At 49.4% G+C, this 13,904-nt stretch overlaps 4 protein-coding genes across 4 annotated transcripts; 2 read left to right on the forward strand and 2 right to left on the reverse strand.

The window, feature by feature from the left end:
- Positions 1-2,721: 2,721 nt before the first annotated feature.
- POB3 (FACT complex subunit) lies at positions 2,722-4,678 on the reverse strand (the record flags this gene model as incomplete). Its single annotated transcript, XM_044847214.1, has 4 exons — positions 2,722-3,304; positions 3,355-3,726; positions 3,806-4,531; positions 4,668-4,678. 4 exons carry the CDS (start codon positions 4,676-4,678, stop codon positions 2,722-2,724), a joined length of 1,692 nt encoding a protein of 563 aa, XP_044713130.1.
- Positions 4,679-5,555: 877 nt separating this feature from the next.
- ATG15 (putative lipase atg15) lies at positions 5,556-7,433 on the forward strand (the record flags this gene model as incomplete). Its single annotated transcript, XM_044847215.1, has 1 exon — positions 5,556-7,433. One exon carries the CDS (start codon positions 5,556-5,558, stop codon positions 7,431-7,433), a length of 1,878 nt encoding a protein of 625 aa, XP_044713131.1.
- A 660-nt stretch (positions 7,434-8,093) lies between these two features.
- FPOAC1_002640 (uncharacterized protein) lies at positions 8,094-10,598 on the forward strand (the record flags this gene model as incomplete). The annotated part of the gene is made up of 2 exons (XM_044847216.1): positions 8,094-10,026; positions 10,084-10,598. 2 exons carry the CDS (start codon positions 8,094-8,096, stop codon positions 10,596-10,598), a joined length of 2,448 nt encoding a protein of 815 aa, XP_044713132.1.
- A 785-nt stretch (positions 10,599-11,383) lies between these two features.
- FPOAC1_002641 (uncharacterized protein) lies at positions 11,384-13,046 on the reverse strand (the record flags this gene model as incomplete). Its single annotated transcript, XM_044847217.1, has 2 exons — positions 11,384-12,574; positions 12,834-13,046. 2 exons carry the CDS (start codon positions 13,044-13,046, stop codon positions 11,384-11,386), a joined length of 1,404 nt encoding a protein of 467 aa, XP_044713133.1.
- Positions 13,047-13,904: the final 858 nt, after the last annotated feature.

The following is a 13,904-nucleotide window of genomic DNA, read 5'->3' on the forward strand; positions in this document are numbered from 1 at the left end:
ACCCTGGGCTAAAGGGATTCACGTTGGATGCTGAAGCTAAGACCTTTCGAGGCGAACTAGGGACTGATGGAGCCAAATGTGGTTGTTGGCCGTTGAGTTGATATGTCATTATGGTATTGGGGCGGCGTTGGGTTGGGAGTCAACTTGGAAGACAACGGTTTTTTGTGGACTAAAAGCCGTGCCCATCCATGTATTAACCCAACTTGTTTCCGTTTGCGCACTGAAATTTTGGCAGTACTTAGGTATTCAAGGTAGCCTCATCGTCTGGTATCATTATTTTGTTCGACGTCACTGGTCTCGGCCGATATTGCCTCTTTTTGATGGTCACACCCTATTGACAGTACCCAGCATTGACGCTGGCTATATCAGTGTTCTCATCTCATGCCCGTAAGTCGAAAGAAAGCGGAGACATCAAAGGAGGAAACAAGAGTTTCCGAAAGCACGAGACAATGAATACTTGATTGTTTGATCGATGGGGCGTGTCGTTGTTCGGAGGGGATTCTCCTGATTATGAGACACAGAGATCCCAGGTCGGGGTTGCATAACTGGCTTTTCGTGGCTTGTTTAGCACTTGGACATCGAGATATTGAATAGCCCTTATACAGCCTTGTTGAGTAGTAGGTAGGTAGGTACCTGGTATTCGGAAGGGCAGTTTGACTTTGGAGGCAGAGACATTGACAACCTCTATTTTCAGCCATGGCAATAGGTACCTAGGTAGGCAACTGTGGGTACCTGCCTCCTACCTGACCAGTTGCTAGAAATAGAGACAGAAGGATGCCTTTACCGGAAGAGAGCCGCACTTTCCTTTTGACATATCCCAGGCGGGACACAGATAAGGTAGGTACCCAAGTCCCCAGGCAGGCAAGCCTCGACCCTCCCTGCTCTCCTCACCTCTCCTCTGCCCCGTACGGGGAACATAACGTTTGGGAAGGTGCGAGCGATGCAGGCCGCGTACCTCGATATTGTCGGATATGTACTATTACACGGCAAGCGCATGAGATTGTGGATCTTGGTATTCTGAAGATCAATCAGTAGTGGTAACAGTAGAGGTGCACAACTTGACGAGACAGAGGATATATTAGAATATAAAGACAAGAAGCAGCTCTCTACCACTTACATCTCTTAATGACGTCTTACAGATTACATTTGCATTGCCACATACCTATTGACCTTAGAGGACGACTATACGAACAGTCGGTATGATGATCGCACCAAAGCTTGTTTACGTCCCTGACGAGGGTTTCCCCGTAAGGTACCCTCAAACCATCAGATCATGAAGTTAAGCAGGACGAAACCTACCTAGTCTCAATACCAATTTAATGTCTTTTTGTGTCACCCACTCAAGGAAATCCCCAGTAGGTAATGCTGCAGACCGGATAGTTTGTTGGCCGTTAAAGCAGCAAGGGCGAAACATTTATGTACAATTGGCTTTGACCTGGATGATATCAACCCTCAAACCCACCTCGGAGCCGGAGTCTGTATGAGCTGTCACATACCACGTTGTTTGCCATACCATAACATACCTACCTGCATACGCATGCCCAGGTAGGCAGGCATACAGATACAGCAAAGCACCTCGGAAGCAACCTTGACAAGATTTTCCCTTTCTCCCCCTCTTCTCTCTTTCTTTTTTTCGCGCGGTATTTTGGGCTTGTGCTTGGACAAACGCAACACTTCGCTTACACCCTGGCTGATCTAATCTTTATTCAAACCTTAAACGACCAGGGCGTCACGTCTGTGAAAAGAGTGAAATGCAACTTTTTTGACCCAGGTACCAATCAATGGACCCTTTTGACATGAGATTTCGTGACTTTTACCAGAATAGGCAATATAGATTATAAAAGGCGTCTTCAGTACCCAAATCACAAACCAGTTGCCAGCCTGCATGATTCTACACACTTGGCCTTGCAGTAGTTGCTCTCTCGAGTATACTTGAACTGCCATCGCCGATTAGGAACCCCCCCTGATCGCCGGGGGCCAAGCCGAGCATATTCAGCAAATAACGACTTGTCTCCACCTATAGAAACAGCAAGACCCTGGATGCGCACGCATGTGTATAACTAGACTACTAGGTACACGCACAGAGGTGCAGAAGAATGATCTACAAGAGCCGACCGGATATATAGACTAGTTAACATTTCTTTTTCTTAAACAAAATCTACATAGTTGTCTGTCTTCGACTTAGTCCTTGGGACCCCTGCAGATTAACCGCCAAAGACACAATAATCGTGAGGTTGGTGCTCTGGACAAGCTGAAAACCCACAAGGGGAATGCCTATGATAGGTAGGTAACATTCCTTGCGGCTGAGAAAGATGGGCATCAAAGTGTTGTTCCCAAGAACCCAGGATACATCCGAGGCATAGTCTACAGCCTGCACGGCGGGCTCCCAGTTGTCACCAACGTATCATACTCACACGTTAAGCATATTGCCAAGCTCTGTTTACTGTAGTGCTATGTTGCCATGACCAGCCCTCACCGTAAACCCATGTTCGACATGAATCATGCAAGTGAAGTAAAGGACCTGCCTATACGAAAATGTCGATATTTCTGAAACTATCATTACATGAACCTAGAATGAAGTTTAATGTTCTGTCTAGCCTGAACGCCGTTGATATCTCTACCCCAAAGACCACGAGTTTTCCTCAGTCCCACTCCCATTAGTCTGCTTTTGTCTCATGTTGACAGCTAAAAACGCGCTGGCACTTGAAGCAGATAGGGCGTTCAGCCCGTCTTCTTCTTCTTCTTGGGGCGCTCCTCTTCGTCCTCCCCGTCGTCGTCGTCCTGTTCGTCTTCGTCTACGTTGCTTTCGTCGCTGCCCGAGCCATCACTCTCGTGAGCACTGTCGTACTCTTCTGCAACATCACTTTCACTGTCAGTGCGGAAATCTTCATCCACACTCTCTTCGTCTTCATCAGCCGATCCGCGATCAGCCTTTGCGGCCACCTCGTCTTCGGAATCGTCCATCTGCTGGTTGATGGCAGCAGCAAGGAGGTTGGCATCCTCATCAATCTCGTTCTTGACTCGTAAGCCCTTGAGCTTAAAGAAGCTTTCAAGAGCCTTGAGATCCTCACGACTAATGTTGCTGAACTGAGATGAGCCGGCGCCGTTCTTGAGAAGGACTGTGATGTCGAATGTCGACAGTGCCGAAACAGCTCCACTAACACGCGAGAAAGTGACCGATTGAGTCTGCTCATACGCGATATATGTAGCGGGCTTGGGAACAAACATAAAGGCTTTCTCGAGGCAGTAGAGGAAACCCTCACTTGCCTTGATAGAGCACTTGATGCCGTATTGGTTGCGGTGTCTAAACACAGGTCAGTCATTAGATCAGTCGGCAAGGTTCAGAATACATACGTGATAAAGTCCTTGGCAGGAGATGAAATCTTCCTATTACCCAGACCACGGAATATCTTGGCCACAACTTGATGGAGGGGTTCCTCGTAGTGAGGCTCGAGCTTATCTTGGTACTTGCTCTTGAGCTCGTCCTCGTTGAGGTTCAGGTCAATAGTGACCTCCTCGTCTTTCTTAAATTGCATTACAACGAATGGGTATCGTGTTTGACCCTGGCGCAGAGGTGGATCAAGACCCATGACAAGCATGTAGTGCACCTCATCAGGCTTAGGAAGTACCATAAACTTCTTGATAGCCTCGTACTGAATCTTGTAGTCATATGTTTTACCTCGAAGTCGGAAAGAGGCTTCGTACATGTCGATATCGAAACGACCTCTGTTTGAAAGACATTAGTAAACGTACAAAATACGACAGAAATGCGACGTGAGCACGGCCACATATTTTCAAGGCATACCTGGGGGTGAGATGTAGGACATCCAGGAAGGTGGCAATAGTATCGCCAGCAGTCTCGCCAATCTCCGCCTTATCGATCAAAGTTTCGTAGAATAGAGTCGCGGCATTCTTTTCTTGCTCGTCGTTACCGGCATCACTACCAGCGTCCTCTCCTTCAGCCTCTTTTCGGGTCGTCACACCGGGAATGTAGAATCGCATCTCGACAAGCTGATCTCGGCCGGCGGCAGCTTTAGAGCCCTTGGATCGGGCGCCGCCAAGTTGGGCATTAGCACCAGACTCGGGAAGAGCCATCTCGACTGCAACCTCATTTCGACCAGCAAGGTTAGTGTTACCGATTTCCGAATACGCTAGCTCGAAAGCAGGTCGGTTTTGAACGCTGAAGGTGAGCTCGGATTTGGAGAATTCAGCCTTGCCCCAATTCCATCCGCGTAGGGCATGCTCCTTGCTCTCGAGGACCGTGCTATACCAGTTCTTGAACACCTTGGCAAGTCGATCGTAGTCTTCCTGCTGGAATCCATCGAGTTGGATGATACCTGATTTTGAACGTTGGACAATCTTGATCTCGTACCCCTTGGCGGCGCGACTCCATTGCGCAGAGGCGATGTTGTTGTGATCGAGTGTGAAGGTATCGCCGCCGCCAACAGGCTTCCATCCGAAACCGGTCTCGGCAAATCTACACTTGCCGCTCTCCTTGGAGAGATCCAAGTAGATGTTATCGAAACTCTCGCTGAAAATTGATGATTCTGTTAGCAGTTGCTGCGGTAATGGTTGTGAGTTCACCCAAAGAAAGCTCAAGAAAAGTCATGCTAGGTTGGGAATGAAGAAGACGAAAGGAAAAGGGGAATTTGTGGATGACAACGTACATAGCAGTCATTGCGACGACTGAGCGAGAGTTCTTTCTTGGAAGAAATTGGTTGTAGAGGTAGTGATGGAGATGCCGTCTTCGGCTTTGTGTTGGCTGAGATAACGGAGTAAAGTTGCGACGTCTATTTGGAAATTTGAGAAGACACTCAGTCAGCCAAAAGGTTCGCGCTCTAACGCGTCCTCACGCGGAAAGGCCATTTAAGAGGCCCACTTTTTGTAGAGCTCCGGTTTTGCTGGGGAAGCAGGAAGTCGGAGGTCATGCAGGTCCGTCCGGGCACTAGGTAGACTAGAGATTCCAATGTGTTGTCGCAAAGATAAAACATAGCTCACACTTCGAATCATGGACTATTTGTGCAGTCTTGAGAGTGTTGTTCATAATATTCATGATAGTATTTTTGATAGTTTACGAGGCTAAAGACGCGTACGCCTTATTGTCTTTCACCCGCTGTAGTAGCACAAGCTGACTACTATTCTAACTCGGGCATGCATACTCTGTAGGTACTGTCAGCAATACCTTATTACAACATCATATCGCTTCCGCCAAAGTCTTTTCATGATTAAACAAACATCATGTGAATATACTTTACGAATAGGTTAGTCGTAATTGCTGATCAACTACTCATCGGAGCCCCAGAGCCCCGTGCACCACATAGGCTTCCCCAACGGCCTACGTCGCCCCCATGTGACCCTTCATCCTAGTCTCCACCCAACGATAGCGTGCATAACATCATAGGCTTGATAGCAGTTGCCTTCGTCTTCGTCCATCTTTCTGTCCGCCATCTCATCTTCTTTTCTTCTTTCCTTTTCTCTTCATCTGTATCGACAGCACTTTTGATCACCATCACATAGGAATATCACACCTTATTTACCGGATAGTTAATGCTGCCATGACAACAAATCGTCGCTCCCGTCTACCGGGATACCGATGCGCCTCGACTGCCCGCGTAACCGCTACTCTATTGTTATCTTTCCTCGCCTTTTCACCATCTTCCGCATCCAGCGATTTCAGTGACCGGCTCCACGATGATATTATACTACCTCCTGGGCCACTCCTTCCATCAGCACCCGAAATTCCTGAACCTGCCGAGCATACGTTCAGTCTCCGTCACATATACCACCATGGTACCCATCTCCATCCTAGCCTTCATCGGAAGCGGGATGTTATCCATGACCAGTCAAGGGTTTATCTGGCTGCAGAAGACGATTTTGGCGAATACGATATTCTTCGATTGAAAGCCAAGAGTCGTCCCGAGGCAATCCAACGTTTAGCTGATCGAAGGCCGTCAGTTATCGACCCCATGGTGGCTGAGTCGCGACAGCGAGGATACGCAGCTGTCCTTGATGCATCAGCGTGGACCTTGGATCAAGTTTCATCCCCTGATATTAAGGATAAGGACACTGTTCTCACTCTAGCTCTCATGACTGCCAACGCATACGTCGAGCATGATACTGATGCCGATTGGGAGGATGTTGGAGAACGATGGAACCGCAGTGCCGATTTCGGATGGGAGTCCGATGGTCTCCGTGGGCATGTTTTTGTTGATGACACCAATTCAACTATTGTTATTGGGCTGAAGGGCACAACAACAGCTGTCTTTGATGGAGAAGGAACCACTACTAATGACAAAGTCAACGATAACCTATTCTTCAGTTGCTGTTGCGCTCAACAAGGTCAGTGGACTTGGCACCAAGTCTGTGACTGTGCCACCGGTACATATTCTTGCAACAACACGTGTGTTGTTCAGGCTCTGAGGGAAGAGAACAGATATTATGGCGCGGCCCGCGAACTGTATTCCAATGTCACGGAGCTTTATCCTGATGCTCAGGTCTGGCTCACGGGCCATTCGCTCGGTGGTGCCGTGACTTCGATGCTGGGCATGACATACGGCTTGCCTGTCGTTACCTTTGAGGCTGTCCCAGAAGCTCTCCCAGCTTCCAGACTTGGCCTACCAGTCCCTCCTGGCGCCAGTGCTGACTACCCTCAAATGCGTGAGAACACAGGCACCTTCCACTTTGGCCACACCGCAGACCCAGTATACATCGGAACCTGCAATGGTGCAACGGCTTCATGCACGTATGGTGGTTATGCTATGGAGAGTGCTTGCCATGCCGGTTACGAGTGTGTCTACGACGTTGTCGCGGACAAAGGGTGGAGAGTCGGCATTGGTACACATCGCATTCGCTCGGTCATAGATGACGTTATTAAGAAGTACGATGGTGTCCCAGAGTGCAAACGGACCCCCGAGTGTCGCGACTGTGCCCAGTGGAAGATGTACGAGAGCAATGGGACTGAGACTACCACAACATCTTCATCCTCGACTACCAGTACGACACGCACTCGAACCCGTACATCGACCTGTGAAACGCCTGGCTGGTGGGGCTGTCTCGACAAGACCACGCCGGTGACAACGACGACATCAACCACATCATCTTCTACGTCTACATGCAAGACCCCTGGATGGTTCGGTTGCAAAGATAAAACGACGGCAGAGAGCAGCACTACCACAACCACCGAGGCTTCTACCACAACAACTTGCGAAACTCCTGGCAGGTTCTGGGGATGCCGCGACGAGGTAGAGGCAACGACAACTGCTGAGCCTGGTCAAGTAACTGAGGTACCTGTTACTGCTGCACCTACAGGTACAACGGATGATAGTTTGAACACGGCCTTGCCAGAGACTCAGAGATGCCTCGCTCGTAACTGGTTCGGAATATGCAAAGAATGGGCTATTGAAGACCTCGAGTTCGCTACGGATGAGATGTAAGAGGTAATTTACAGTACCCGTCAAACCGGCCTTGGGAGTTCATGGCATTGCCTACGCAACTTGACTGCGAACAAAGGTGATGCATAGCTTCATCTGGGCCACAGTAGCAGTCTTATTTGTTTTCATGCCTGCTTGCACGTTGATTTAGAGACAGGCATACCCCCGGATAAGTGGTGGTATTGCCCGAAACATTCTGCATAACACTCATGAGAGCCATGAGGATGGAGTTCGTACTTGGTTGATTGACCAAAACGGCGTTAGATTAGGAGTTTAATGGGTCGCGCATACGTGATCTACATCTGAAGAATGTAAATTTAGGAGAGTTACAAAGCTAGACATGAGATATGTTTATTAATGATTATACTTATTCCTCTTTATCGAGCCTTGTGCAGAGCATATGGGTATGATGTCCATGCTCTTGTTGCAACATGTGCCCTTGGAATGCACCTATCATATTACACTGTCTGTTGTGATGTCAGCAACTAAAAAAAAATATCCATCCAACTTCTCCCCACCTAAAACGCGTCCACTTTGCATCTTCCAACCACCAGGCGTGCAGCCGCAACATCACAATATTCATTGGCGTCATTTTGGTTATCGTTTAGGAAGCGCCATGTGATATTCATAAACTTGAGTCGCCTAAATCATTGATTATTCGCGATGGAACCGACGAATATCCCTATTTGGGGACCAGAATCCCCTATGTCTTCTGTGTCCAGCCTTAGCGACTTCCCCTCCACCCCTAGCGGCGACGATGTCGAGAAGAGCAAACGTCCCAGCAAAGGCGCCGATAGCCAGGCCAACAGCGAAGGTACGGTAGAATGGCTCGCCACGACCCGAGAGCGTCGTTCTACTGCTGGCAACCGAATGAAATCGATGCTTGCAAACGAGGAGCCCGATTCCGACCTTGAACTACTTTTTGCCGAAGACGAGAACGATCAGGGCTTCTCTGAAGTTGATGAGAATGCCTCCGATGTGCAAATGGACTCTTCAGACGACGAAGACGATAATGGCAACAATGATGATGATCTCGAGGGAGAGAAGGAGTTGGAAAAGCAGGCAAAGGAGCGCCGTGCTGCTCAACGCAAGCGAAAAGCCCAAGAAGCCATCCCCGCCAAGTTCCGCAAGAAAGTCCGAATCGATCCCACGACCAGAACGCCATCAGCGCCCATGAGACCGGCACCGCGACCAAAGAAGAAATCCGAGCGCACTTCGTGGTTGCCTTCAGCTGCCGATCTACCGACTCGAGCCTCGTCCCGTCAAACGACACGACTTTCAAAGGAGCAGCTCCATCAGCAAATGGTGGAGCGAGAGGAGCGCCGGATAAAGCAGCTAGCTCAGATGCAGAAGAAGGCGGCCAAGCTAGAGGCGATGAAGAAACCACCAATGACGCAGGAAGAGAGACTCCGAGAGGCAGCCATTGTCGAGAAACGAAATAGCAAAAGTCTGAATCGGTGGGAAGAAGCCGAGAAGCAACGCGAGGAGGAACGTCGAGCAAAATTGGCAGCTCTTCACAACAGAACCCTAAAAGGACCCGTGATTACTTTCTGGAGCGGTATTGGGGAGTGGATGGGAAGGCATATGGTGATCGAGGAACCCGCGAAGGAGAAGAGGAAGAGAGGTGAGAAGGCGAAGGGTAAAGAGAAAGATCAAAATGTGGGAAAGACGGCTGCAGCGGAAGGACAAAAAGCGGAAGACAAGAGCACTACTGCTCTTGGTGATGCTGCTTCAAATATCAAGGAACAGCCAACGCAAAGTCAACCACCAGCCCCAGCTTCGTCCGCACCGCCTGTATCAGAATCAAAAGAAACCAAAACGTCTGCCCCGATCAAAGGCGATGACTCTATTTCAAAGCCTCAAGATTCATCTTCAACGACAAAAGATGGCAGTCCTTCTACTATGCTCAAGACTGAAGATGCCAGCCCATCCTTGGCGATGCCTCCCCCGCCTCACCCACCACCTACACAACCCAACGGTCTGGCCGCTCCAACTCTTCCACCGTCAAAGATCCTATCAGCACCGAGCCCTCCTCCAAGTGGCCTTGTCGCGCCGTCTCCGCCTCCGCCTACACCAGCTGGTTCAACGTCCACAACCTCCCTTGCCATTCCTACGTCAGGACTTTCTCGTCCACCAGATTCCAAACCATCCGGGGTTCTTGCAGCCCCTATACTCGCTCCGCCCTTAGGCATCGGCGGTGACGGAGCTGTACCTCCAATGATGGGTTTCGGTAACCCCAAATCCAATGTCCTTGCACCACCAAATACATCCCAGAGTGTTATGCCGCCTGCTTTGTCTACTGCCACCCCCACCAAGAATGCCTCATCTATTATCCCTGACTCTCGAGAAACCCCTTCAACAGCTACACCAGCATCTTCTACGGCAAAGCTTCAACCAGCTCCCAACTCGTTCACTCATCCGGCTGCATCCTCTCCTCCCGGCAACTCCGCGGTAGCTCAAACCCACGAATCCCAGCCTCAACCATCGACCGGAGCCCGAAATGCTATAGTATTTCAAAGCTTCGACGAAAACGCCCTCAAGGACCGTAGTATCCAAACCCAGATCATCTTCGGTCGCAAGATGAATAGGCTCTCAAGTAAGATTGCACATCCCCTATGAAGCCCTGCTTTTGGACCTTTACTGATCATTGCAGAACCTTCCCCTGCACCTCTTTGCGTCATCACAAATCATCCCGCTCGGTATCGTGATCCACGCACTGGTCTCCACTACTACAACGCCTACGCGTATCGCGAGATACAACGCCTCACCCGTGGAGAGTACCGATGGAGTCATATTCTGGGTGCTTGGGTTGGCAGCGGAACATATGCTGCGAGAGGCGTCCCTGAGCGCTTCCTGAATCCTGAGAAGAAGGGGCCCGAGAAGGAGCCCACTTCTAATGAGGACGTTAAAGTCAAAGATGCCGTTGACGCCCATAACCCAAGCCCTGAGATCAAGACCCCTGAGGTAGCATCGGAAATCCGAACTCCTGGTGAGAAGATGACTGGGATTGAACAGGGGTCCTCCACACCACCAAATTTAGAGCCCAGCAAGGCTACACGACCCAGTACGGCGTCACCGGCAGTCGTTGGATCTACAAATGCCACTAATCCAGCGGCCGCAACAACCCCTACTCCAGTCCTGACAAACTCTACTAAAGACATTCCATAACAAGTGCCGACTCGAAAGGGGCCATAATATTCCAGTCGGGCACCGAAGGCATTCTTTTTTCTTGTACACATAGCAATAGTGCTTCTGATAGACACGCCATTAGGTTTAAGGGACTCGGTATGATAACATGATAATCATTAGAACATGTACCACTACGTAGAAATATACATACCCAGGTCGGAGAAAACAGGCTTCGACATGAGAATGCATCGTTATTGTCACGCTCTATTAAACAATTGATGAATGGACGAGAATAATGTGACGAAACTGGGTCAGTATTGTGAATTGTCATGTTTGCCTTATTATTATTTGATCTAAAATCCGACGTTTTACGGTAATTGAACCATTTTACTTGACGAGAATCTAAGCAAATGGCCAATCCGCAAATCGTGCTTCTGGGAACCTTGATTTTCCAATCGTGTTGCAATAACTGCCATGTCGTCCGTCTGTCTCGTGAACCATGTCCCTGTTTCTCCCCCCTCTTTATGTTTCCTTTTTATGTTTTCCTTTCGCCCTAATCCGTTCCTTATTACCATCCCGGAGAGATCCGTATATATTTTCAGCTTGCCCAGCTGCCCACCGATAATTACGCCAACCCCCTTTCTCATCTCGAACGCCAAAATGCAAACCCCGCTGTGATTGTGTTCATCGAATGTTGAACTGAAACTTTCAATAACTGTAAGGAAACGCTGTAGAAACAATGTAGATTGTAGAATTTGATGTGTTTAGTCCTTGGTCAAGGTTGTGTAGTTTCGTAAGGGAAAAAACGCTTTTATTGTCGATGTCTAGTTGATCTTTGACCCAATGATATCGGCCATCCATCCCAACTCGGCCGCAAAATCATCCAGTCCTGTATCAATGGGAGCACCAAGGAAGTTGCTCCCGCTGACAGCAAAGCCCGAATCATCTCGGGGGAGTAGAGTAGGAGAATTCATCTTCGGGTAAGGTGATTGAGACTCGATGATCTTGGACCCATGCCCTTGCGACTCTGGGAGGCTGTAGCACTCGAAAGAGTCGGTGGTGGAAAGCATGCCCGGTGCTGGCTGAAATGAAAGAATCTCACTATTATTGTTTGATACAACATCGTCCTCGTCATCAGTAAGGTCAAAGAAGTTGATTCCGTCATCCTCGGGAAAGTTGGGAGTGGCCGGCGATAGGAAGAAGCTCGTCGCAGGGTTGATTCGTGGTCGGAGTGACTCCAGCCTGGGGCGAGAAGGTATCACTGCTGATGCAGGCACGCTGGTGGTCTCTAAGAAACTCTGCTTGGACGACTTGGCAGACATTGGGCGACGCGAGCTCGATTGAAGCATGTCGGTCCTGACAGATTCAGAGGAAAGAGATCGTTTGAACGGGGGCGGCGAGAGATGAGTAACATAGGGCTGGCCATCAGAGACCGCCGAAGAAGCGAAGTTGTCATCATCATCGTTTTCATTATCCTCCACGATATCATCGGGAATCATGATTGATGGCCTCTCGCTAAGGCTGGATCCGGGACGAGGGCTGTCATCGGACAGGAAGCGCCGAAGAGACTCGGGTGAGATATCTCTTGTGCGGGTGCCCTCTGATGGTGTTGTGCAACGGTACTCCGTATCCTCGGGTGTGTCATTGGTAACTGGAGATCGGCCACGCTCCCCCTCTGAATTGGTCTTGCGACCGAACAAGCGCTTCCATGCCGCCGGGGCTGGTGATAATGACCTAGAAGAAGACTTGTGATGAAGTGAGGGAGATGAGCCAACCCGATAAGGCATGTGGTTGGCTGGTACTGAGGGTGCAGGTCGAGGTGTGTTGTATTTGGATTCGGGGTTCATGGTTTTTAGATCGGCAGTATGTATGGATGTAAGTGAAGCGCTTCGCTGTCTGAGAGCCTGCTCGACAGGAACGATTAAAGTATTGACTGTCTGGCCTGGAAGATATGGACAGGCCGTGGTTGAAGGCAAGGCTGGGTCGTGTGTCTCGACGGAGCCATCTAGCTCATACTGAAAGCCCATGATTAGAATGAATGAATGACTAGATTAAGAAATGATGCAAAAGAGTGGATGAAGAATCGAAAACAAGTGAGCGTGAAGAGGTTGATTAAATGTGTTTAGGTGGTTGGGTAAAAGAGTAAAAGATGAACGAATGGAAGTATAAACAGGAAATATTCGTTAGTTTGACGCAAGGGAGAGGGATGGTTTTGTTAAGCCATGTAGTGCAATATAATGAACCGAAACAGATGGAAAGAGGTAAAGTACATACGTAGTAATAATAGGTATGACCCATCTTGAGACCACCGTGCCTCTTGACGGGATACGAAGCGGTACCTGAGCTTGAACTTGTTCCAGCGCCTGTAGCTACGCCTGAGCCAGCGCACGTCGCAGAAGCCGAGACGGAAACGTCGTCACAGACAATGTCACGAAAAGAATAGCAACCTCTCCACTGGTCACGGCCCCGCCGGGTGTCTCGTTGCATGGGGTGAGATTGGCTAAAATTGTCCCACGACCCAATGAGATGCACGGACTGAGTTGAAGGGTGTGTTTGACTGGGGATGCTTGTCAGCGGCCGTCGTTGAGAGCTATCGGGTAAAGGCATGGAAGTGGAATGGAAGTAAAGGAAAAGAAGGGTAAATTTGGGAAATTGCACCACAGCCAGCCACACTCACTGGGGTCAAGGGGTACGTAGTGAGGAAACAACTTGGTGGACATGAGTGATAGAGCTGGCAATCGTGGGGAGACCAGGGAACCCATGGATCGATCCGTGGGTTTGATACCTGGCAGATACAACAACAGCCTTCCAGTTGAGTCCAACCTTTTCTCCAGTCTCATTCATACGTGTATCCATACCAAGCAGTGCAGCTGGAGGGAGGCTGGCTGGGATAGATCCGACGCTGACTTCAGCTCAGACTTCGCGCAGCCAACGTAGCAAAAAGAAAACATGCGACTTTGTTTTTTCTCCCATACTCGTGTCTTGAACACTAGGGGGCTGGTCGGGGACAGAACCAGATTTAGACGATATTCATGCAAGGGCGTGAGAAGAATAAGACAATTGGAGCATACCACGGCAAATAAGACACTTCTAGGTAACGAGTGCCGATCCGGGGTACAGAGTGGAATGGTAACGTTCGATAATTGAAACACAAAGGGAATGCTCGGAGATTGAAGCTGTCGCAATCGAGATGAATGCGATTCAACAAGGGAATAAAAGAACAATGGTTATAGAGGGATTAGACCGAATCAACGGTTTCGTAAAGGCGATCCGCGGGGCAGGGCAGCAGTGGATCAGAGGTCGACCAGCGAGAAGCGAAGTAAGGGAGGGAGCAAACAAGCAAAC

This window comes from Fusarium poae, chromosome 1 (assembly GCF_019609905.1).
Source record: "Fusarium poae strain DAOMC 252244 chromosome 1, whole genome shotgun sequence".
In the NCBI taxonomy this organism is placed as follows: Eukaryota; Fungi; Ascomycota; class Sordariomycetes; order Hypocreales; family Nectriaceae; genus Fusarium; species Fusarium poae.